This window comes from Dermacentor silvarum, chromosome 1 (genome assembly GCF_013339745.2).
Source record: "Dermacentor silvarum isolate Dsil-2018 chromosome 1, BIME_Dsil_1.4, whole genome shotgun sequence".
Lineage (NCBI taxonomy): Eukaryota > Metazoa > Arthropoda > Arachnida > Ixodida > Ixodidae > Dermacentor > Dermacentor silvarum.
Genome location: NC_051154.1, coordinates 273,520,900 through 273,545,514, shown reverse-complemented (window position 1 = coordinate 273,545,514; position 24,615 = coordinate 273,520,900). Strand labels below are relative to the sequence as shown.

The window sequence follows — 24,615 nt, the reverse complement described above, 5'->3', positions numbered from 1 at the left end:
CTTTGTTGGTGATGCTTATTTGCAGAACGATTTATCTGTGTCTCCTGCTAAAGCAATACGATGTTTTCTGAACCGAAGTAGCAGTCCTTTGAAATCGGCGTTGAGGTTCGGTCCGGAGTACATGCTGCCGTTCAACGAGAGTTCTCCTTTTCCATGGAAGGAAGCATCGAAGCTGTTACTCTTGTTGTACGGTCATCGCGTATTACTGCATGGTGTGGCATGTAATACACTGGGCCTTCTGCTTTATCATCAGTGACCTTCTCGGCTAAACCGTCATTAGCGTATTTCCATATGGCGACGTCATATTCTTGGAGAAGCTGAGGGCATCGGCGAAGCTTTTGAAGAAGTTTATTTTAACGCATTCCAGAGTTTGCTTGATTGCTGTAGTTGAGAATTGTCGGTTAACATGGAAGCGAAACTTTGTAACGATGATTCCTCATCTTGACTGCGCTGTTGAAGAAACGGCGAACTGGGTCTGTGACCTGGATCTTGATATGTCCATCACATTTTATCCCCATGATTTCAAGGTATCAGTAGTTAAATGTGGTGGTGTTACGGTCCATCACTGCAGCTTTCAATGCGAGTGTCTCGTTGCACTGCGTGAAGGTAGAGCTTGGGGGTATTGGCCCGTGCAGAGTCAAGCCTAAGAAAGTACCGACGTATTTGAGCCTGTTGTCCAACTACCGTACGTTTGCCGTGTCAAATGACCAGTAGTAGTCGCTGCCGATTATGGTATCGACAGCTTTCGGACTTTCAGCTTGATCTCTGTCCTTGAAGCAGTAACCTGGTGCTCGAGCTCGTCAGTAAAGTCTCAACTCGGCCGTGGAACAGACTGGTCGCAGATATTGGTCATGACGAGAGTTTCGATCAGCAGTAACTTGCAACTGTGCACTGAACTCAGAGGGACAAGCAGGCTCCAGAAAGTATTTTCCTCATGATGTCCTCCAAAATATTCTCCTGTAAGACACTCGTGGTCTATAACTTGGCAACTTAGTTTCTCAGCCAGTTGCCCGGTCATAAAACTGCGCTGTCTGCCTCCATCCAATAAAACGCGAACCAGCACTTTACTTTCCTGTCCGGCTGCCCAAGCCACAACTGTTTGGAGATATACGAGCTACTCAGAAGTGACCGCTCCGCTCATCTCGAGTTGCATCTGTCCAGGGAATGTCTGTGGTTTTTGTAATAAACCGTAGCCCGAATCCGTGGGCAGCTGCTGTTGCACGTGCGCCGTTGCACGCGAACTCCATCGTCGACTTATTTGTCGTTCTTGTTCCAACATGGTGAATAAAGAATACAATGGGTAGCCGCTATCCGCGAAAGCATAGAAGTTTTGCTTGCGGGATATGTTCACTGGTAATTTGGCATCCGTACCCGTGGCCGTTTAAAAAGTGCCTGGAGAGCTCCTTATTACTGTTTCCAGGAATATCGATAATGAGACCGCGATAAACAACGTCGCGGGAAACGCAGGTACGTTTACGGCGGCAGCGTATGTGCTTTTTTCAAACCTTCAGTTTTTCTCGTATATTTTTAATACCTCTTGTTTGTTTCTTTTTTCCTTTCCCGTTTTGAGCAGCCATCCTATTGCTACAATCATTCGCTTCCGTACGTGGGTTCTACCTTCCTAGCTCAGTCACCGGTAAGGCAGCGATGTCTTCTTTTACAACTGCATTCACTAATATTTTGTAAATCTTTCCACACCTCTTTGTAATACCCAACATGCTGTTGCGAATACTTCACAATTCTTATCGCATTCTCATCTGAGCTCCCATTCTGAGCTTAAAACACAGAGCGATATGTTTTTTGGTGGTATAAGCAGCCTTTAGCGAACCTGGAAATGGTTCCTTTATCGCAATATGGTTGCTTTCAATATATTTCTAATGTCCCTGTGTGATCTGACACTGTTGTTATTCGCGTTGTTCGTTTGAAAGTTTCTTTGTAATGTCCCATTGTTGTTGTTGTTTTTTTCCCTATGGGATGACGTACGTCGTTGTGTGTATTCTGCTCTTTCTCATATAAAAAATGTGTAAAAGTATATATATATATATATATATATATATATATATATATATATATATATATATATACAAAACTATACGTGTAACTGTTCCAACTGTTCAACAGACAAGGACTAGCCGGTGCTGCATTAATGTGCTAACATATCTTGCTATCATGTCCATTAACATAAAAATAAAAACCCATTGAATGGATGAGATCACCTCACAAAGGTAAACACGCTATTGGGCTATGAATGTGATGTATTTTATTGCATTTTCTGGGGATCTTTCTTGAAGAAGTATCAATCAACGTACAGATTCTGTCTTGATATCCAACTATAAGGAATCCTGAAAAAGTTTATGAAGTGTTCGTAATAAGTACAGCCATGTCATAACCTTAGGTTCCGTAAACTTCATTCGCTTGTTCAGATTTCCCCTAAAACTTCGGTCCCTTTAAACTGTTTCAGGTTTCTGGAGAATGCACAGGAATACACAATACCTTTGGGCCATAACAGACCCATGTTCTTGGGTTCCGCAGTGAGGTCATGATAAAAAAAGCTCTTTTATTCCCATGCGGCGCTTTTATATCAGCCAAGCCACCCAAAAAAAAGCAAGAAAGAAAAAAAAGCGGTCATTTCCTATTTACAGCTTTTCTTCAACACAGACCCCCAAAACAACTAAATGAGAGGCGTCGCGTTATTATGAACTTTTGGAGGTAATAAAGCGCTCAGTTTTATCGTATTTCTCAACATCTCGCTCAGAAGTTCTGAAATAACCACTTTTAAGGGTCCATTATTCAGAAAAAAAGGAAAGGCCGTATAATTTTCAACAAACAGCATCCACAGGGTATTTCAGCTAAGCCGGGCCAAACATTAAAAAATCTACGCGTGAGTTACGAGAATGCCACCAACTTAGTATGGTTCGCTGTCCTGTTGACCGACCCAACGTATTTCTTCTGCGAGCTTAGTTAATTAATTAACGATAATTAATTAACCAACTTTTAAAGCGTACGCAACAATGTTCAATGTAGAAGTTGTAGAACCTATCGAGAAATATCCAAATAATTTTGTTCCGTGCTGATAGCTGCTGCGGTTTTAATTTTTCAGGGCTGCAAAGAAAGCGCCTGGTATTTGAAAAAAAAGTACCACTTGACTACGCGCTTACTCGCAGCGACATTAGTGCCCTCAAACACTTCAACAACGACGTGGCACGCAGACCGAAGGCATCAATAGGCCTCAAGCAAAAATGATAGGCGACGGCCACACCCGTTCTCTCCTATAGGTTGCCATCGGCAGCGAAAACGTACGCGCCCTTTACGCTGCCTGTCAACAGCAAAAACACTGGCAGAGCTACAATAATTGCAATGCGCTAGTTATCCCACACCCCATCGTTTTAACCGAGAAGTGGAATCGACAAAAGTGGAATCCAAGACCATTGTATTCGATCTATCACAGTTGTTGAAGGCCTGTTCATGCCTTTGGTCTGCGTACATGCGTGTTTGAGAGCGCTAATGTCACTGCGCATAAGCGCGTATTCATGTTGTACTTTTTTTTTTCAAATCTCGCGCACTTTCTTTACAGCCCAGAAAAAAATTGAAACCACAGCAGCTGTAGTCAAGAAAGAAATATTTTGACATTTCTCAATGGACTCCACAACTTCTACACTGAAGATTTTGCGTTTGAATTATTACTTTAAAAGTTGCTTAATTAATCGTTGTGAATTATTACTTAACCTCAAAGTAAAAAAAAATTGTGGCAAAACTCATCCCACGACGGCTGTCAACGGTAATGCGTTATCATTGAACCAATATACCGACACAACGTATTGCCACCGTCGAAACGCGTTAGGTATGAGGGGTGTACTGCAGCGGGACTTCTTTCTTTCGCGCTTACCTAAGAACACTTGGCGCCATCTAGCGCCGCCACCGCGAAGCGCGTGCGTGGCCTCCGAAATGCATGGCGCGCCGGTGCGTGCGAACGCTGAGAAATATGCGGCAACCGAGCTCCTCTCTGGCGCTACTTTCTGGACATGCCGCGCCGTCTAGTGACACTGCTGAGAAGCCCGCGCGTGGGCTGCGAGAAGAGAAGCGTGGCGCACCTGTGCCTTCCAACGCCGAGAATTGTTCCCTCGCTTGTCAAACACGGAGTGGCACATACTGAGCGAACAAATTTGGCGAGAGGTTCATCGAAGAGTGGCACATACCCAGTGCATCTGTGGTGCAGCCTGCTAATGCGTCGGATTGCTGTGCTCGAGGAACCCTTGTGACTGACGTGGGTTCGATTCCGCTCAGCATCGGAGAACTTTAGGGGATCTGGGGCCAGCTTCACAGAGCTTTTCTTTCGTAAGCTCGCTTTGCCATTGGCCGTCCGCCTTCGCTAATGATATGTCCGGCATCCAAATTGGCTAAAATTCTTTCTTACGAAAAATTCTAGAGTAAGAAGTTTTTGTGAATTCGGGCGATGTTTCGTTATTGTAGAGGGGCACATTTCCAGTGGCACATTACCTAGTTACCCTAGTTGGCGTCAAAGAGGTTCATTGAGGACCGGGACAGACCGAGGGACGCATGGCCAGCGTTCCAAGTCTGCGTCAAATAGTTTCTTCGAACAGCGGTACCTACCCAGTACCGCATCTACAGTGAGCCATGTCGGGGTGAAAGATATTCGGTCAACAGAGGCACGTATGTACACATTAGCCCATACTCAGTGACCCATGTTGGTCCGATGGTTGGCTTCGAAGCGTATTACCTCAGCACAGCAGCCCGATGCGCTTACCATTCAAACACGAACTACCCAGTCACCCAGCTTGGTGGGAAAACAGTTAGAAACATAGATAGATAGATAGATAGATAGATAGATAGATAGATAGATAGATAGATAGATAGATAGATAGATAGATAGCCGCCGGAAAGTGAAAATTAAAATTAGATTGTGGGGTTTTACGTGCCGAAGCCACGATTAGATTATGAGGCACGCCCTATATAGTGAGGGACTGCGGATTAATTTTGACAACCTGGGGTTCTTTAACGTACACCCAATCCATGGCATATGGGCGTTTCTGCATTTCAACCCCATCAAATTGCGGCCGACGCGATTTGATCCCGCACCCCGGGCTCAGTAGCGCAACGCCTTAGCCACTAAACCGCCACGGCGAATCCCCGGAAAGTGCACGAAGTACCCAAAGAATGCTAACGCAATAAAATACTTTGATTTGTTCAAGAGAACAGCGAGCAGTACTAAGTTTGTTTGCATTTTCATAACTCACACGTCGATTTTTTTTAAAGTTTCGTCCGGCTTAGCTGAAACACCCTGTATTTTTCCAGTACGCAACAACGAGTAAAACACTTTACTTTAACGTTAATTCGAACAAATATACAGGCTCTGTGAAGCAGGCAAGATTTGGAACAACGTTAGCCACACAGAATGTCACAACCGGCAAGAGGACTGAAAGTGTTGCCAGATCCTTAAAGCCTCCTTCCTCAGCCCCTCTCACTACCTGCCACTCGACAGTCTCAATTCCAGATGTAAACAAGCAAACAAAAGAACAGCGGTATGCAACCTGCGCTTTGGTGAACGGCCAGCTCTTACCAGTTGGTGAGTTACTTTGATAGAAAAAGACTAACTTGTATTTGCCTCAACATTCCGGGTAGCCACCATAGTGACGCAAAAAACTGGTCCGTATGATGTACCGTTTGTTCTATCATCTAGCTCTAATCTATAAGCACAGTGAATCTGTTGAAGCAGCCATTAAAAAAATCAAATTTTCACCTGTGCTTCATCTACAATAAATTAAGTTTTTAATAATGATCCTGTCGTAATGGCGTGCTACATTTACGCAGTCTTGTTCGCTTTAAATGTATTGCTTTCAGCGAAACTTCTTGTGCCCAACATTTTTGCGTACAAAAATCTTGTATTGCAGAAACAAATTGCGAGAAGGTATTCATGCTCAAAGAACGCCGCAGGTTTTAAAGTTACGCCAATCAACACAAAAAGTTCGTCTTCCGAGAGACTGTTATCGTTGTTATAGCCCAAACCGCTGCTAAATTCAAATTAGCACTTGAATGTGCCTGGCGCACGAACTATGGACGTTTCTCTGAAGCCGAAAACTGATTTAAATTCTGGGGTATTAACTGCCAAAACCACAATCTAATTATGTCACACGCCGTAGGGGGGCAGTCCGAATTAAAACGCGTATATGGTAGAACTGCTCTCTTAAAACGAGACAGAAAATATTTGATAAAGAAAGCGTTAGTTTGATAACATTTAAAAATAAATGTATTACAATTTCATACGCTCTAAAAAACTACCTTTACTCTTGACGCAAATATATGACACCAAGCTTTCCGAAGAGTAATTTCTGAACAGCTGGCAGTAGGTATGAATACAAAATTCTGACCAAGCAAAGTAACAGCGAAAAAAAAAAAAATCTGATGATAGCCGATGCCGATCGGCCATGAAAATACCGGTGCAAAAGGGGGAGGGGGGGGGGTAATCATACCGCTATGAAATTTCGGGACGTCCGAAGTCGCTTCGAAAACATAGTTGGTCAGACACCGTTGCTGAACTTCTGACAGCCCGATCTTTCACATATGCCCCCACCGAGGTGCAAGAAATACAACCCTGCGACGACGCACGATTTGTAGCAAATAAACAGCATTTGCGACGCTGTTTTGGTATAGGGCGGGCCACCTCACCTATACGTTTCGACTGTCACAGTGACCTCTTAAAAGTCTATTAGGCGATGTAATTCTTTTTTTCTGTACAGTATAAAATGAAAATATTGCGAATTTCGATTTAATACTTTTATTGTAGCTCCTGAAATGACTGTACGCCTTGTGGGTGAGCAAGCTGTTAAGCGCCTCTACCATTCGAAAGTACAACGAAAAGTGGAGAAGCCTGTGAACACCGCTTCAACTCTGCACTGTGAGCAGAACTATTTGCAGACACAAGCGATTTGCGCAAGGCAATAGAAATTACGCTCGCTGTTCAGTAACGTTGTTTGAACCAATCTGCCGGTGTATATTTGAGCTCCTAACCAAACACCAGCCCGCGGGGTTTACGAAGCAGCCGGCCCGCACATTGCTGAGTTTCAAAACTCATTTGCGTCGTTCGGCGCGGAACATGTCTTATACATTGCTTTTCGCACTGTCTGTATGCAGAGAAAATTTATTGCGGGTTTCCAGATAACTTATACACACAGCAATATCACAATGTGTACGAAGCCTTTAATAACGTAAAGCGACCGGAAAAAAATACAGCTCAGTGAGTGGTTTCAGCTGTTGTGGGTCTAGAGGGACGCTGCGCGAATAAGCCGCAGAACGTGTCCGTTTAAACGGATTAAAGAAAATGTACGACATCCAGGCCACCCCTAAACCCTGCTACTCAAATACCGCGTTATATACCGAAATAGGCGAAGCTTGGTTCAGTCCAGACACTGCGCTTCGCAACCAGCCGTAATAAACTTTCATTGCAACGCAAACATTGCAAAATCCGGCTTTTTATTCGTCGTAACTCGTCGGTTGAAATTCTTGCTTTACTAGTAGGAAGAAAATTATTAACATCAACTCACAAAATAATTTGTAAGCACCAAACAGCGCAATTGATCGGGAGCGTGAGAAGAAAACTGCGCTTGGCTTAACTTGGCTTGGCTTAACCGCCATAAGCTATAAATATGTAGCAGTGATCCGGCCGCTATTTCATTCTTGCGCAGCATTGTGGCTATTTGCCAAGCTACGGCGCTACAACTCTACAATTTTTTTTTTCAGGACGTTACTTTTGTATTTTTGCAGAATTCGTGCAATCCGCTGCTCATTTGAATGTATAAAACATTCAGCCTACTCAGCTGACATAGCGCATTATGTCCCTCGTTTACAACGAGCTCCGCTTTAATAAATCTTTAAAAAAATTACGTCGACCGCGGCGATTGCTTTGCCGTAGGCGTCAGCCGCTCTAGTTTATTGAGGTGGACGCAACATGCACTAAAAGCTTGACGCGCAACGCGCACTGGTCGCACCTAACCCGAAGTTGCGTCATTTCATACAGAGCCCATCACCACGGTGGAACATGTCTCGCTATGAGATGAACAAAAAGTAAGCTGACATCGTGACGCGAATTAAACCGGTACAAACAGCGCGCGTACCCGCAGTTTGGCGTAACATCGTCTTTCCCATTGATGTAGCTTTTAAAGCCGCAATCAAAAATTATAGAAGGCAAGAAGAGGCAAGAAAATAACTCTGCGCTATTACGCATGGGCAGCAGCTATTCGGCACGGTGAAATGGCATAACACAGTCAGGCGAAAGCATTCACGCGCGTTCGCAAGTTTGGGATGGGCGTTAATGTCAGGACCAAGCACGCAAATTTCAAACCCACTGCCCCGGTCGTTGCAACATTCGTATTTACCGGTAGAGCGAAAACACGACATTTCCGTGCGAAGTGACTGAGTAAGGTATAGAAGCATCGCCTCCACTAATATGCATCTCTTGACAGGCTGCGTCCCATGTATAATCTGGCCGCGCAGCCGACATTTTTTTTTTTTTCAACAAATCGGTGAGGCAGTACAATTAAGGTGAAATTCCCTCGCGCAACAACAGTTTTCCTTTCTTTTCCTGAGTAAGGAAATCTGTTGCGAGATACGAGGCGAAAATTTACCACTCGGCTCCAAAAGCGCGCAAGCGTACAGCCCTCAGCGCGGGCGCCCCGGCGCAAGCACGCTTAAGAGAGAGAGCAGGCTCAAAGTCACGCACCTGGACAGAAGAAGAGTAACAGTGGCAGCGTCCTGTCACACACACGTGGCCATAGAAACACCAGCCAGAGCAGTCCTGACGGCAGAGTTTGAGAAAAGTCAGAAAGAGCAACGTTGTTCGCCGCAATCACCCTGCGTTTCTTTGACGCGTGGAGGACACGCCGGACAATGTACGCACAGAGGTCGCAAAACAGAACGCCGAGTGCAGTCAGAGCAGCGAGCTGTGAACGACGGCGACACAGCGACAGCGCAGCGGAGTACACAGTCGGCGACACACGTCAGCGCACGCAGCACAGCGGGGCGATCGCCGATGGGTCCGGCGAGTGCATTCTTTCGGCCCCGTCAAGCGTCTATGCGACGCGAATATTACGAACGGAGCGTCGACGACAGTGAGCGGAAGACAGCGCGAAGAGGTCACACAGTTCGAGTCAGTCGTCGTGTCGTAGTACGTGCAAGTGCCAAGCGTCCAGTCAGCGGGGCCCGATAATCAGAACGGCTCACGCGAAAGAGCCTACTGAGCGCGCACGCACGCGACGGCGCCGCACGCACGGTGACAGCTGGTCAGCGCCCGATGATCATCAAGCGATGCTCGCGTACAAACCCTTTAAGAAAGCGGCGGCAGCGACGACGTGCGGCCGCGCAGCGCCAGAGAGCGACGAGCGAAAGTGCGCCGGCTGTATCGGTTACCGCAGTCGGGCCCAAAACGGAACCGGCGCCGCCGGCCGCGCCGCGCACCGTTTCTGCAGTGCGGAGCTGGAGCGAGCGGAGAGCGACGACAGTGCGCAGTGCACGACGAGTCTCTGTCGGGGACTGTGCGAGGCGCGATCCGGGGCGCTCAGACTTAGGGGGCCGGAGACCCGGAGTTCCGATCACGTGGCCGCCGGAAAGGAAAGGGGGCGCCCGAGAGGGAGCGACGGGGGCAATCCCGAGCGCGCGCGGGCGCGAAGGGAACAACAAACGCCGATCCTGGGAGACGGCGGACAGGGAAAGCAAAAAAATATAATAGTAAGCGCTACCGCGGAGGAACACGTAGCGCCATCTTTGGAGAGTTAGAGAAACTTAAGCCTGAAAAAAAAAAAAAAGTAAACATGGCCTGGGTGGTAGCATTCCTCTTTTTCCTTACATTTTTCAGTGCATACGAAGATTTGAAAAAACTTGTGTTTCTTTTACGTGTACCAGGCCTCAATCCTTCGAATCTTTAGCTTCAATTTTTTTTTTTGTCATCCTTCGCGCACACAAGAATATATTTTCCGGGAATTCGTCAGTTTTATGGCGCGATTAAAAAGGGCTTAAAGAATTGTTTATGCTGTTCATCGTGTCTAAGACACCACCGCTTTTTCATAAAGCTCATGTAAGTCACGACACGTATACCGCACACACGCCCGTGATCTATTTCGTTTGACCGGCGGTTTGGGCTATCCCAGTCTCAGAGGAGATGGCGACTCTAGTTTCCAACACTGCGCAGTAGCGGTAAAAGCGTGTTCTTCCAGCGGGGTATAGTTAGCAGCGGCGGATCCTAGAACAATAAATAACTAAAATTGACTAATTTCCTTTCATTAGCAGCATTTCATCTTATGATCTAAACGCAGAATAAAAACTAGCCAGTCTGCAAAGTAATCATAGATAGATAGATAGATAGATAGATAGATAGATAGATAGATAGATAGATAGATAGATAGATAGATAGATAGATAGATAGATAGATAGATAGATAGATAGATAGATAGATAGAGAGATAGATAGATAGATGTCCTTTGCTAACAGTTTTTACCTTACCATAAAGTAAAATTTCTGTCTCACAAATTTTCCTCCAGCCGTGATCTTTCTAAACCAATTTGCCGATGTCTTCTTGCTAACCTCTGCATTTTGCATAGTTATCTCCCGTGGCGGCTTTTAAATTTATGTGCAGCTGAGGTCTCTGCTAGTTGGGTCAGCAGCGAATTAAACATTATTAAACTATGTTCACTTGTTTTCCTAGCTTGCATACAGCAGTAGCAAATATCATGCATACTGTCCAACTTGTGCCTGCAGCGTTTAGTCTTGAAGTACCCACAGTGAACATTATAAATTGAAACACTCTTCTTATATAAAAGTTGAAAGTAGTCGTCGGACTGCAATGAATTTCGAAGTGTCAAGATATTCATTCCTGCAACGTGCGAGGAAATACTTTAGTGCTGCACGTTGTACTGCTCCTGAGTGCGTGAAAAGCGTGTCACCGAAACTCATTATATCAGTGCCAAATAACACAAAATACTTTCTATTTGAATGGTTCATGCATTCCTTTGCCCAGAGTACTTAGGTAAGTAATTATCGTGATGGCAGTGCATGAAGATAGGTAAAACACACTAAGCCTTGCGCTGTAAATGCCTTCTAACCGGACACATAATCTGGTTAACATCTCTGCATTTCACCTCATGTTTTCTCTCTCTCCTTCTTCATTCATTCCGGATTCGTTCTTTTTTTTTAAAGATCGATTATCGTAAGTCTGACGACGCCTATAGCGTCGATGTGCGGGCGACTCTTCAGTATGCATTGAGGGTACTTCACGATTTACCTTTTACCGAATATTAGATCCAGGGAGCCTTGCCTCTTCCCTCATCATTCCAGAAAAGCCACACAATGCCTTCTTCTGCATCGGGAAACAACCGCCCTGAGGGCCCGATTAGGCACGCTACGCCTCGTCTAGTGAACATGAGGACCTTAAGTTCGAGCCTCTTCTTTTTCTCAATCTGACTTTTTTGTTTGTTTCTCGCTGTTGCTGTGGTTGTTGGTTGCTCCGCCTTCCTTCCCTCCTCCTGTAGAGTAGCCAGCAAGCCCGTAAATTCTTATTTGGGCACAAAAATATTGAAGGTGGGAAATTCACTGGCACACCAACCCATTCGAGCCCAGGACAAAGTGCCTCTGATGTATAAACTTAGGGCCCACGAAGAACATTGCGAACGCGGTTAAAATGGAATCCCTCTATGTGTGCTGCTGCAACTACTACGCAATCGTCAAATTGGTGTAATAGAAGATAAGCGTTAAAATGAAGCAAATGCAATACAATAATCCTATCATCAGTGACAACATATTGCACTACCAATAGCGATAACCCTCATACGGTATCCACAGGTATTCTCAGTGTATTTTATTTTTCTTTTGCGAGAACAAAGTTTCTTTTCGTATTAAGAAAAATAATTAAAACCTTAAAAAATTTTTGCAACAGAAGAATATTATACAAAAACCTCATTAGAACTGCTTTTTAAGTTTTCTTTGTTAAGGTAACTTGGTAACAGTTGAGCTTGTCACTTGAGTTTCCCACAGACCCCTATGTGATTCGGCGAGCTTGAGATCGGGAGCGGAAACGCCAAGCCCGCACCGCAGCTAACGCTTCACTTTCGCATAACACACTGGTAACCACCTATAAATATAAGTTTCTTTTTTTCTTTTTAACGCAGTTTCAACGCAGTTTTCCCCAGTCAAGTGTCGTAAACCCGTCCTTATTGCCAAATTCACAGGATGCGAAGTATCCCTTTTTTATTTTTTTAATTCCCCCTACATGGCTACAAAAAAAAAGCTTTTTTTTTTCATAGAAAGTTATAGCCGTTTGCTTCTTGCCCCGTGGATAAACGAAAACTGTGATGGGTCTGCTGATAAGAACTGCGCTGTTTTGACGAACTGCTCATGTAAGACTACAAAGACTTTACTAACATTAACCTATATATGTCCAGTGTCCTATATGTAGGACTATGAAAATTTTCCAAATAACTCGAACATTTTTCGTAAAAAAGCTAGTGCCACCTCGCGGGTGTTTCTGAGGCCCTACCCTTTTTGCGTGCCAGTCTTGGTTAGCGTGGAAGTACTCCTCGCCACGTGCTTTCAGTCGCAAAATTGTTCCTCCTGAGCTTCGATGAACGCCATGCCGGGGAAGAAAATGCAAGTAATATAAATTCAAATGATTATTGATGTTGTCTAAATTTTTTTCAGTTATTCCTGAGTAATTGAATATGCTCTGAAAACAATATCATTGTGATATATGCAAAAGTGTTTTTGTTTGCGGTCGGTCAAACAGCGGTGTCCTATATGTAGGACGCTGGGCAGATCGCGGGTCGTTGTGTCACTGTGGAACGCGCGATCCGTCTAACGTAACGATCCGAGTAACGTAATAAAAGACATATGGACGTATAGTAGGAACTTTTGTTTCCACTTGCAGTCAGGATATTCCCTACAGTTCATTTTACCGCAGATGAGATCCGCAAACGCTCAACGACATTCTAAACCGCATTGACGCTGGGAAAGATGTACCATCGACTGTGGCCATTCTTCCGCCCGAAAATCACGCAGCGGCAGTGACAGAGAAAGAAAGCGGTGATGAAGAAGGCACCGTTGTATGCTCCATTACTAGAGTGCTTCAGCATTGATGAAAGCATGTGCGAGTACTTCGGAAAGCATGGATGCAAGCAGTTTATGAAAGAGAAACCAATCCGGTTTGGCTCTAAATTGTGGCGCGTTTGCACTGCATTGGGCTATTTGCTTTCTGTTGAGCCCTACCAAGGGAGGTAACGTGGATGATAAAAAACAAGCTTGGTCTAGGAGGATCTGTTGTTACAGAAATGGTGTCCAGGATGAAAGGAAAGCTTGATTACTCTTTCATGTGTTCTTTGAAAACTTCTTTTCAAGTCTCAAACTTGTTAGAATGCTTTCGTCAATGGGTGTCAAGTGCACAGGCACCGTGCGTGATAACCGAATGGAAAACTGTCCCATCCTCACACAGAAAGAAATGAAAAGTAAGACTCGAGGCTTCTACTATTACAGAGTCACCGCCGAATCTGAAGTTATCGTATGTCACTGGAAGGACAACAGCACAGTGACCGTCGTCTCAAATGCTCACGGGGTCGAACCAACGCAAATGGTAAAAAGATATTCGAGAGAGAACAGGTCCAAAGTCACGGTGGAGCAGCCATTCTTGATTTCTAGGTACAATGGCAACATGGGAGGAGTTGATAGACTGGACCAAAATATTGCCAAGTACCGCACAGCCATTAGAGCAAAGAAGTCGTATTCTTCACTCCTGACGTATCTTGTTGATGCATGTGTGAATAATTCATTCCAGTTATACAGAATGGGAACGGACAAAACAGAGCTCCTCACATTTCGAAGGACGATAGCGATGTCATACATCAAGAGTTATGGCTCCATTGCGTGGAAAAAGCATGCAATCTTTACTGGAAGCCCAAAGCCGATTTGACCGCATTCACCGCACAGTGATCCCTCAAGACAAGCAAACAAGGTGTGCTGATTGACATTGGAAGACCACCACACGTTGTGAAAAAGGCGACATCGGAGTCCATGTCAAATGCTTCAAATTGTATCATTCAAACAAGTAGTATATGTGCCTAGTGTACTATATGTAGGACGGCTACAAAAACACAGTTCGAAAAAAAATTCTTTCAATAAAAGATTGATTCGGCTTTCTGAGGTCTCAGAAGCAATTATTACGGGAACATAAATCATTTTTCTAACTTCCCCAAGTTCAGGAATATATGGGTTAAACATACGAAATGATGAGGACAAAAAAAAGGAAATAGCCGTTTATGCGTCATCACTTTCTATGCTGCAAGCACGGCAATGGAGCTTGAAGAACATGTAGAATGGGCAGATAACTGATTCGTGTGACACAGACAAAACACGCGGCTTACGTCGGTCGTCTCGGAGACACTTGTGGCTGTAATCGCTACAAAGCTCCACAGGCGCGAAGACGCCAGAGCATGGCCGTTAAGAGATAAGGGATTTGAAGAGACGGCTGCCAAGCATATGCGAGAAAGGAAAAAAAAAGGTGCATATATGCACAACATCGAGGTATTAGCATAGCACACTTGTGTGCCAACACGTTCTTCTCGCTGTTTACTCTTCAAAATTTCCCCCAGAAAGCGCGAGAGACGACTCGTACCCTTCTGTTTACATTCAGTCGCGGCGGCACCGGCCCGGCTGTAAATCTCCCTCCAAGGAGAAGGAGGATTCCACCCTAATCCGTCCTTAATCCCTGACCGTGTGCTCGTGCGTAGCCACGGTTGCGTTCGGACAGACGGGAGTGCGCTCATCTGGGAGAAAAAAAAAAAGGAAGCAGCTGCAAGAAAGAATCTTACACAATTATAAGATACGAGGATTGATTTTATTAAGAAGAGAAGGGCTAAATGCACTTATAATGGCCTAAATTAAACTATAACGAAACATAGCGTTTTTCTCTGGAGGAGCTATGCCGCCACATTTCACGTGGTGTATGTAAATAGAATGGCAGTGCACGAAGGCGCACCCACATTGACATATACGATCAAAGGCGTTTGTTTTTTTGTTCCACTGATTAAGCAGAATGTCTGACACGAGTTACACAGAATACAGGATAATAACATGTTTCACGTGCTGTTTGTTTTTTGTGAGCAATAAAAAGTACGAAGCGCACCACAACGATTCTAGATCACGGCAACATTTACTCTCGCCATGACGGGAAAGAAATACCAGAAAGGTTACATTTCTACCGTTGCCTACATACGAGAGAATTCCGCAGTTTCTGGTGCAGAGTTAAAATACGCGTGATTATATGACACCTAAAGAAGCCACCGTGTGTTAATCTTCATGTATGTCAGAACAAAACTTGAACATTCTAGTTTTTATAATGGTGGCGTCCAGCCAGGTGTTCTAGTTTGAAAAAAGCAGTCATAAACGACCAGTCGGGTACAATAAATTCCCATCTTAAGGCAAACATACGACCCAACGACTGATAGATACAGTGTCGATGCACTGCACACACACACACACACACACAGAGAGAGACAGGCGCGCGCGCGCGCGCGCGCACGCGCGCACGCACACAGACAGACAGAGACAGCTACCGTCACGTTGTCATAACGCAAAATTCATTATAAATAAATGTCTTTGGTGTCCTGACGGAATTGTTCTACCGCTCTTTCCCACCGATCATCCAGCCTTCTCTTGTTTATATACACCTTTTGCATTTACAATAGGCAGGAGCCAATGCAACCTATCGGAAATTCTATATAGAACAATTGATGGCACCTCGCAATTCAATGCAAGAAAGAAAGAAAGTCGCAGTTTCGCCCCAAAGGCGAAGCATCGATTGCGATAGTGAATTAGTAGACGGCTATACGAAGTAAGGATAGTAGTTTAATCGGTCGTATAAACTTGTAAGTATTATCTTCCTAATTAAATTAACAACCACGGTGGCACGCGCGCACAAGCAAACATGAACACATCTCACTCGATGACCGCGGAACCTCGCTAACGAAACGCCGGAGTGAGTAAGCGCGGCCGTAGCAGCGAGCGAATTCACCTTCTTGCTGCCTTTCGCTTCAAAGCGAACTAAGCGGTGAAAACAGCACAAATCACAGATCGCTTTCAAGGTATAGAACTCGCGTGGCCGCGCCATACGCAGCAGCCACCGGAGCAGAACGCCACCCCCCCCCCCTCCCTCCCCGCCCCCGGTGCCTAGCGAGCGACGGAAGATGGCGCACTTCCTTCGGGCTTTCCTCCCTTGCGCGCGCGGGATTGAACCAGCATCGTCGCCTAAACCTCACTCGCTCACTCGCACATACAGCATACGGCGCGAGGCGACGATGTTATCACCTTTGAACTTTATACGGAACATCACGGCGACGGCGACACCGGCGGCAGAAATGCACCTGGAGTGTCTATATAATTGATATCGTAATAAAAGAAGTCGTCAGTTCTTTCTGGTTCCTTACAAAAAGAGCAAAGGTTCGTTATAGATAAACCAGGTCTATGAAGGAAAAAGCATAGGCGGATAACTCTACAATGGAAGCTTGATAACGTCACTTCGCATTGTCATGAAAGGCATTTGCCTATGTTGCACTGGAATTTTATGGGGCAAAGGTAATCAGAGGAAATCAGAAATGATTCATTACAATATAGGTACAACATGGGTTTAAATCTGGTTCGTGTTATAAAGCAAAATATATTTGCCTAAACGTCCTCCTTGTCTCTTTAAGCGGCTTTGCAATCTTGCAAACTGATCATTTCTGGAAAAGTATTCCGTTATAATTTGAACGATTCGCCATCATTATGCATGTACGCAGGTTCTCATTAGCATCAGCATTTAGAAAAATGTGGTTGCTTCGAAATTTATGTCAATAAAGGCAGATAAAGCTTAGCAAATACAGCGATAAGAACGTCTTGAGTGACAAGCACTAATCACTAACGCTAATTCGCATGCTAGCTAAACGGTTGCAACGACAAAGTAACCTATGGTGATGTTTGTAGGAAACTCTTTGCTTCAGCCACACGTTCGGCATTTTAATTTCCACCAGGTACTCGGACACATGCTGCGTTGCATATACACTCCTGCAATTTCTTTCTCCTCTTCCCTTCTGTTCTTTGAAGGCAGCAGACGACACTACCTTGAAACGTGGGTTTCAACACCACCCTGCTCGATCATTACAACGAACTCTTCTACAGGAAACATGAAGGCGACAGAGTTGAGTTCTGGATTGCGCATTGCATAGTGCGTTTGATTCATCTATACTCGTGTCTTCTCCCTCTATTTTTCAATCCCCCGTCCCCTCCTCACGTGTAACCGCCGTATTCACAAACCAACCTAACCCTTATCTTTAGCGTTCCTTACCTTATCGGCTCCTTACCGCGTTTCAAAAACAGACCTTACACTTAGCGGCTCCCTTTAGCCCAACTTTAAGGTTACGAAGAGGGCGCCTCCTTAAGGCAGCATCTGAGGTAGCTTAACGGCTCCTTATCCAATCCAACATGGCGGCGTGCTACGACGACAGCTTCAGCGAGTTCGTCGATTTTGTAAACCGTGCAAAAGAAATGGACAACGAAGCGTATAGTTTTGTGCGGCCGTTGCAGCGGAACCTTAGGGATCGCCAGAATCCCATGGAGTTTTACAGTGACCAGGAGTTTTTAGCCAGGTACCGCTTCTCAAAAGCTACTGTGCTCGAACTACTGACCATGTTGCCGCTGCATCAGAACACGGACGGACGTGGTTGCCCTGTGCCACCGCTGTTGCAACTGCTGGTGACACTTCGTTTCTACGGCGCGGGAACTTTTCAGATTGTCTCAGGCGACCTAGTTAATGTGTCGCAGCCAACCGTTTCCCGTGTTGTCACACGGGTGTCAAAAATGATTGCCGCAACGCTGTTCCCTGCGCTTGTGAAGTTCCCCGACGCGGGGAAAATGCATGAGGTCATGCACCAATTCTACATCAAGGCAAAGTTTCCGAGGGTGACTGGTTGCATTGATTGCACCCACGTGCGTATTAAAAGTCCAGGCGGAGACGACGCCGAGGTATTCCGCAACAGGAAAGGATATTTCTCCTTCAATGTGCAGGTAAGTGCAATATGTTCATAACCGTCAGAATGCGTACAGAGACGTGAAAAAAAATCGCATTTTTACGTAGTATAAGGATGCGCTACTTGAAATAGCTTAGTGATTAGAAGCGTAGCGGATTAGGCGAGTTTTTGCGGCATGATCTTGTCTACCAGCGTAACCCTGGTTGATTAAACAGAAAGAAAAAAAAATACACGAGGCAAATGCGAGAATGTCTCTGTCGCGTTTTATTTTATTGTTTTCGTGTTCACTCGGAGTGGCGCTAAATACGTGTGTCTGTTCTATTTCCCCCTATTTACTCAACTAGAAGTGCGCTAAAAACAAGATCCTGCCGGACAGCCGTACCGGCAATACAGTTGCTGTACCGCTGCAGCGCTGCAGCGCTTGCCAGCGCTGCATTTGCTGCACGGTAAAGTGGTTACTGTAGTCCTGCTTTTTTTACCTGCGTCGGCCTCTCATTGCAATGGTAATACGCAGCAGAGAATACAAGTGTGCGACGTCGCGGGCGCATCAGGTCGCGAGCTGCATTAAGCTCAATCTCTGCTTCAATTTTTATCTCAGACAGAAAATTATTTTCATCCACTAACGTTCAAATACAAGATTTAAGAGGCACTCGACTGCTATTATATTATAAACATTGTTACTAGACTGCATATAAACAGCTTGGAAAATCTGCAGGTAACAGCAGCTGCAAAAAAGATCACGTTCATTCTTTTTTGGCATGTTTGCAGGCAATCACAGGACCTGAACTCCAATTTTTTGATTTAGTTGCAAGCTGGCCGGGCTCTGCACATGACAGCAGGATTTTTGACAACAGCAATGCGAGAGTACGTTATGAGGAAGGGGATGTACCTGGCGTACTCCTCGGCTGACATGGGGTATGCTTGCCGGCCATACCTTATGACGCCGCTAAAAGATCCTGGAGGCAAAGACAGCCCGGAGTACAGGTGCGTATGGATGGTCACAATAATATACAGCCAGTACATGAAAATATGTAACATCTCTTTATTTAGATATAACAAATCCCAAATCCGGACCAGGAACAGCGTCGAAAGGGCTTTCGGCATCTGGAAAAGAAGATTTCCATGTCTTGATATGAAGCTACAAATAGAAACAACAACTTCTGTCATTGTCATCACGGCATGTGCAGCTCTGCACAACTTTGGCCGGAACCGTCCAAGTGATGAACTGCCTCCAGACACATGCAATGTTCAGCAGCCTTCCCCAGCTTCACAAGCTCAAGGACCACAGCCCGTTGACTCGGCGAGCGGCTTCAGAACACGAGCACGCATTATTCAGCAATATTTTTCCTAAAATGTGGTAGAGCAAAACAGGGCATGCATATTGAAAATAAAGAAATTGTACCATTTTACTTACTGGCTTTTCTCACGGCAGCTATTTTCAACGTGAGAAGCTCAAGTTTAGCCTTCTTACTTGCACAATCAAGTTCGTGCATTTCTATTGCATGCTTCATGTGAAGCGCATGCTGAGTTCTCATAAGCTTCATTTTGAGAAGGTGCTCCTTTCTCTTTCGCTTATTGTCCTCTTCAACACCGCTAAGGCGGGCGCTGAGCTCTTCCTCAACAGCTTCTTTCTTTGTGTGCATTCTGCGTTGTGCCGGAGCGGGGTGTTGAGGGGTAGTCTGCAACGGGGCAGCCTGTAATGGGGAAGCCAGTTGCAGGACAGCAGGTTGCAAGGCAGCTGGTCCCCCTTCTGCCGACAGCTCGACCTCAGCTGCGGTTGCTCCATTTTGTGCATCTTGCATGCACACTGCCTGGCTGCTTTCGCCGGGACTTGCCGGGATTTCCCACTCATAGATACTATCTGCAAAAACAATAATTGTTAGCTTTGAACATAACTCGTGATCACCATATGCATGAAGACTGACTTTGCGTGAACACAAATTTTGCTTGCACTACAGCGGGCAACTACAAGCACTTGCGACACTGTACCTTGTCTAGTACACAGTATCAAGGCCTGTGCAGAATTGGTGAATATGTATGTGCTTTATGAAATGCAATAAATGTTTCACGTTACAGCCCATCTATTTCTCTTTTTGTATTTTTTACTCATAGAATGGTAATCCAGTTGAAGCAATTCACTGGCTACCCCTGTTGAAATCCTTAACACACAGCAGGAATGGGAGTACATTCCCGAGATTTACTTATGCTGGCTCCTTTGCTAGTTACCTGATAGGTAAGGTTGGCTGGTGGCATCAATACTATGTTGCACAGGGCAAATCTGTCAACAACAGTGCACCCATTTGCCAATTTGCTGCTAAGTGTAAGCAGTAAACCTGCAAATTCATTTTGTCTGCTACAAACAGACTGCGATGAAAGCATGTGCGACACCGCGAGCTTGAACATGCAGATATGATCCCTGCATGAACACAAAGGAAGATGTTACAATGCTCGAGCAGCAAAAAAATATCAAAATTGACAAAGTTGTGCCTGTGTTTAAGCCTATGCAGCACAGAATCAAGATATCATGAAATGAAAACATGAATACTCGCATACATTAACCAGTGCTAAATATGCCACCTTGTACTTTTTTTCTTTCATGATACAGCAGTGAAGTGTTCGTTGTCTTCGAGATCCATGTCGATGCTCTCGTGGTTCGTGCAGAAAGAAGCATGCGAGCTATGCATAATATGTGCGAAGTATTTGGGCGACTGCTATGGATCCCGCAGTGTGGCAGAGGCTCTGTTACTTCTCCCCATATAAAGGTGTTCTAGCTGGTGTATGCAGGGTGTTTGTTTGTGCTTGGTTAATGAGTGTGCCCTTTCCTTTGGTAAGGTCTGGCCTGAGAGTTGAAAATTGTGCTCCGTCTTCTCTGTATGGTGCTAGTGTGGGCATTGTGGGAGCCTTGTGAGAGGTTTGACCTGAGCATGGGATGGAGGGGGCCGAGTGCAGTGCTTCTCGGGCGAGCAGGTTAGCCCCTCCATTGTCGTCCATTCCCGCGTACCCCGGTATCTAGATCACCAGAGTGGGCAGGCGCAGGTGTTTGTGGATTGCTTCAGAGTAATCTTTGGGCAGTTGTCCTCTGAATTATGCAGCACGCTTTCATCGAATCTGTAAATATGATACATTTTTTCGCGGTGATTGACGCGAATTCAATTGCCTTGATGATGGTGGCAAGCTCCACCCACTATGGTTCAGTCTTTTTGATAGTTTGCGTGTGAATGATTGTGCAGTGGTGATCGGTAATGGCTATGGCTGCAACGATGTTGTTGATGGCAGCATCGGTGTACAGGTATGTACACCGATGTACAGAATTAGCATACATGTGTTGGCTCGTTGAATGTACTTGCTATTGTACGTGATGCGCTGTTCTCTGCGTTTTTTGTTTCGTTCGGGGTCCATGTACCCTGATATGCGGGCTATTGCGAGCAGTGCTCGAGCACTTTTGCCGAGCGTGCTTGTAGCAAACAATGGGGTGTCACTGAGTTTGAAACACAGCGTTTGCAGGATTATTCTGCCTGATGTAGTACTGTTCAGTCTAATTTCCTGCCTGTGTTTGTTTGTCCTGATAAGCTTTTCTAGGGTGTTATGGTTCCTTGTCTAGCAGCTCTGTACTTGTGTTGGTTGGCACTCCCATTGCAAGTTCGGTGGATTTGCGAATGAGGGTGTTGAGCTTGTTGTGGTGTGCCTTTGTGAGGTTAATGTATGGTGCGTGATAGCGAAGGTGATACAAGAGTAAGGCATCATGCAGCCGCAGCATGTCTGTCTCATGAAGCCCTCGGTGGCGATCAGAAATGCACAGCACCATGTTCTAGACCTGTTCACGTTGCCTTAGTAAGTGCTGAACAGTGGCCGCACCCACTCCATCTCGCTGCATGTGTAGGCCCAGTACTTTGATATTATGCATTTGTGGAAAAATATTGTCCTGTGTTGTGTAGTGATGGGTTGGGTCTCCAGCGCGTGGTGTGCACAAGCAGCGCCAACTTTTCCAGGGAGCCCGCCAAGCCAATGCTCGCACCTGCCACTTGGGCTGCATCTATCGTGCGCGTTGCATGGTGTCCTCTATTTTCCCCGGAGAGCCTTTGTTGATCCGTATGGTTATGTCGTCGGCATATAGTGTGTAATGTATGTCTGGTATGAGCAGTAGCAATGTGTATGCGACACATTGCTAAGTTGAACAGTGTTGGTGAGAGCACGGCTCCTTGCGGTATGCGCCTTTGCAGGTGTGGGTACGTGTCATATCGCCAATTTTGAGGATGTACGTACGGAGTTGGAAAAAGACTCGCATGTAGTTGTATATCTTGGTGCCACAGTTGGTGGAAGAGAGCACCACAAGCATGGCATCGTGGGTCACGTTGTCGAAGGCTTTCTTCAAATCTATGGCCAAGATTGCTTAAAGTTGGGAGTTGCTGGGTTTGGTGATAGCTTCATGTATCAGGAAGAGACTTATGCAAGCTTCATGTGTTTACAGGGTTTCCTCTCTGGATGAGAGATGTTGGTACAACTCCTTTGCACATCTATGCTCGCCCAGCACATTACGGTCAACCACTCCCCCTCCCCCCCCCCCCAAAAAAAAGAAGCTGTCCTTGCAATGTACATACCATTTGGCGGTTCAAGCGTCTCCACCTGCATCGGCTGCAGCAACGAGACGACACTCGGGGTACTCTGTGATCGGGGAGTGGCTGCGTGGCGCCCACGGTCGCTGTCAAAGGGGTTCTCCACCCGTGTCGACATGTGCGACGCGACAGCCCCAACTCGCTCCAACTCGTCCGTAAGCTGGCTAGCTGGCGCACAGCCGCCTCCTGAAAAGACAGCACGAATTTGCGTTATGCCCCAATCATTCCTGAATTACGTGCAGACGGCTACCGTCGCGCTATGCATCAAGAGCGTGACATGCTTTAGTCATTACTTTTGCGATATTTTGCGTGGATGGCAGGGAACGCATCGCCGTCTACGGGCAGCAGCAAATTTGGCGACAGGCTGGTCTGGACCCGAGCTCGTGTTTACAGGAAACGCGCGCTTGCGCCCAGGCCGGCCTCGACTTCGCATAGGTCAAATCACGGCCACGCAGGAAAGCTATAGAAGTGCGTGCTTCGGCTCGAGAGCGCAACATGCACTTCCTAAGAAGAAGAAGGGAAAAAAAAAAAGGCCTCGACGCAAGATGCGAGCTATCGCATGTGTCATATTTCACCGAAGCAACTTATAACGGCACGGCGACAGAACTGACACGGCTGAGCCGCAACACAATACATCAAGGAGCCTCAGCATTATCAGCAAAATGTACTGAAACAGGAATCAGCGAAAGTAGCGAGCAGCGAAAACAGAGAGAGAGCAGGAGCTCACCTGTCGTAAACACTTCCTTCATGTCGTCGGCCTTTCCTTTTCTCCACTTTTCTTTTAAATTGTCCCAGCATTTTCGCAGTTGAGCCTCAGTTCGAAATCGAACATCGGGCCGGCAGTTGTATTCGTCGGTGATCTCCTTCCATGTCTTCTTTTTTTTATCCAAGGAGACTCCATCCGTCCGTTTGTTCTCCACGATCATTTGGTACTTACTGACGAGATTAATTAGCACGCTTCGTTCCTCTTCACTAAAATTTACCCTCTTTTTTCCGTCCATTACACCTTTTTGGCTATCAATTAATATTAAGTAAAGTGCGCAACACAGCTAAGAAATAAAGAGCAAGGAAAGAGAAAAAGTACAAATAACAAAACGTGCGGGACGGTACAAACCAAACGAACACAAGAAAAGGCACGACGTGAAATTTTAGCAAGCCTGTTATTGTGACGGCTACGCTGCATGGTGGCCAGCTGAAAGTAAGGTTGAGTCAACAACGGGCTAACTGACTGTTTAACGTTGGGTGTGCTTGCTTGTAGGAATGGTGGAGCACAGTTTTATTAACGTCTTGTCATAAAAATAAATTATACGCACATGCACAGAAGATTCAAGCGTAAAAGTGTGCATAGCCTCGCTCCCATGTCACACGCTTATTCGGATAAGGGCGCCTTTCGTAAGGTGCCCTTAAAATGTGGTAAGGTGGATTTTTGAAGCGCTCCTTTACCTTTTCTCACACTTTAACTTAAGTTCTCCTTACGAAAGGCCGGCTTTACGTGTAAGGAAAGGAGCATTTGTGAATACGGGGGTAAGATAGCAAATTGGAGAAATCTAGTTAACCACCCTGGCCTTTCCTTCCTTCCAACTCTCTCTCTCGGTGCCCGTGGGAGCGCAATATGTCAGCCACCAACGCCAACCCGGCTGTTTCATGGCGCGTGCCACAAACGATGCTCCGGCAACACGTAGCCCATCACGGAGCTGACCTGACGCGTTCTTCATCCTGACGCCAGAGTGCGCGCCGGCGTACTGAAGCGAACGACGTGTAACGGATCACAGTGGAGAGAGCACAGCAACCATCGTTTGTTCCATCTGTCGCAATGACGAGCTTGGAAACAAATGTTTTTACAAGGAGTGGGATACAGGTACTATTTGCGATGAACGGCGCGGGTTCTGCATACGCTTAATTGGTAATTCCCTTTGGGGGCGATATGGTATGCTATGATTTCGGAACGCCGT

General features: G+C 45.8%; 3 protein-coding genes across 3 annotated transcripts in view; 1 reads left to right on the top strand and 2 right to left on the bottom strand.

Annotated features, from left to right (window-relative positions):
- Nucleotides 1–9,373, bottom strand: part of LOC119437162 (CCN family member 2) — a 300,207-nt gene extending 290,834 nt beyond the window's left edge. Inside the window, exon 1 of the mRNA XM_037704235.2 lies at nucleotides 8,735–9,373. The gene's annotated coding sequence lies outside the window, so the exon portion shown is untranslated. The remainder of the gene's footprint in view (nucleotides 1–8,734) is intronic.
- Nucleotides 9,374–17,323: 7,950 nt separating this feature from the next.
- LOC119452572 (putative nuclease HARBI1) lies at nucleotides 17,324–18,959 on the top strand. Its single transcript, XM_049661003.1, has 2 exons — nucleotides 17,324–18,087; nucleotides 18,819–18,959. Exons 1-2 carry the CDS (start codon nucleotides 17,506–17,508, stop codon nucleotides 18,957–18,959), a joined length of 723 nt encoding a protein of 240 aa, XP_049516960.1. The 5' UTR covers nucleotides 17,324–17,505.
- Nucleotides 18,960–19,092: 133 nt separating this feature from the next.
- Nucleotides 19,093–23,135, bottom strand: LOC119452584 (uncharacterized). Its single transcript, XM_037714637.2, has 3 exons — nucleotides 22,649–23,135; nucleotides 19,465–19,911; nucleotides 19,093–19,154 (listed from the first exon to the last, which is right to left on the bottom strand). The coding sequence occupies exons 1-3, from the start codon at nucleotides 22,779–22,781 to the stop codon at nucleotides 19,093–19,095; spliced, it is 642 nt and encodes a 213-aa protein (XP_037570565.2). The 5' UTR covers nucleotides 22,782–23,135.
- Between the last annotated feature and the right edge of the window lie 1,480 nt (nucleotides 23,136–24,615).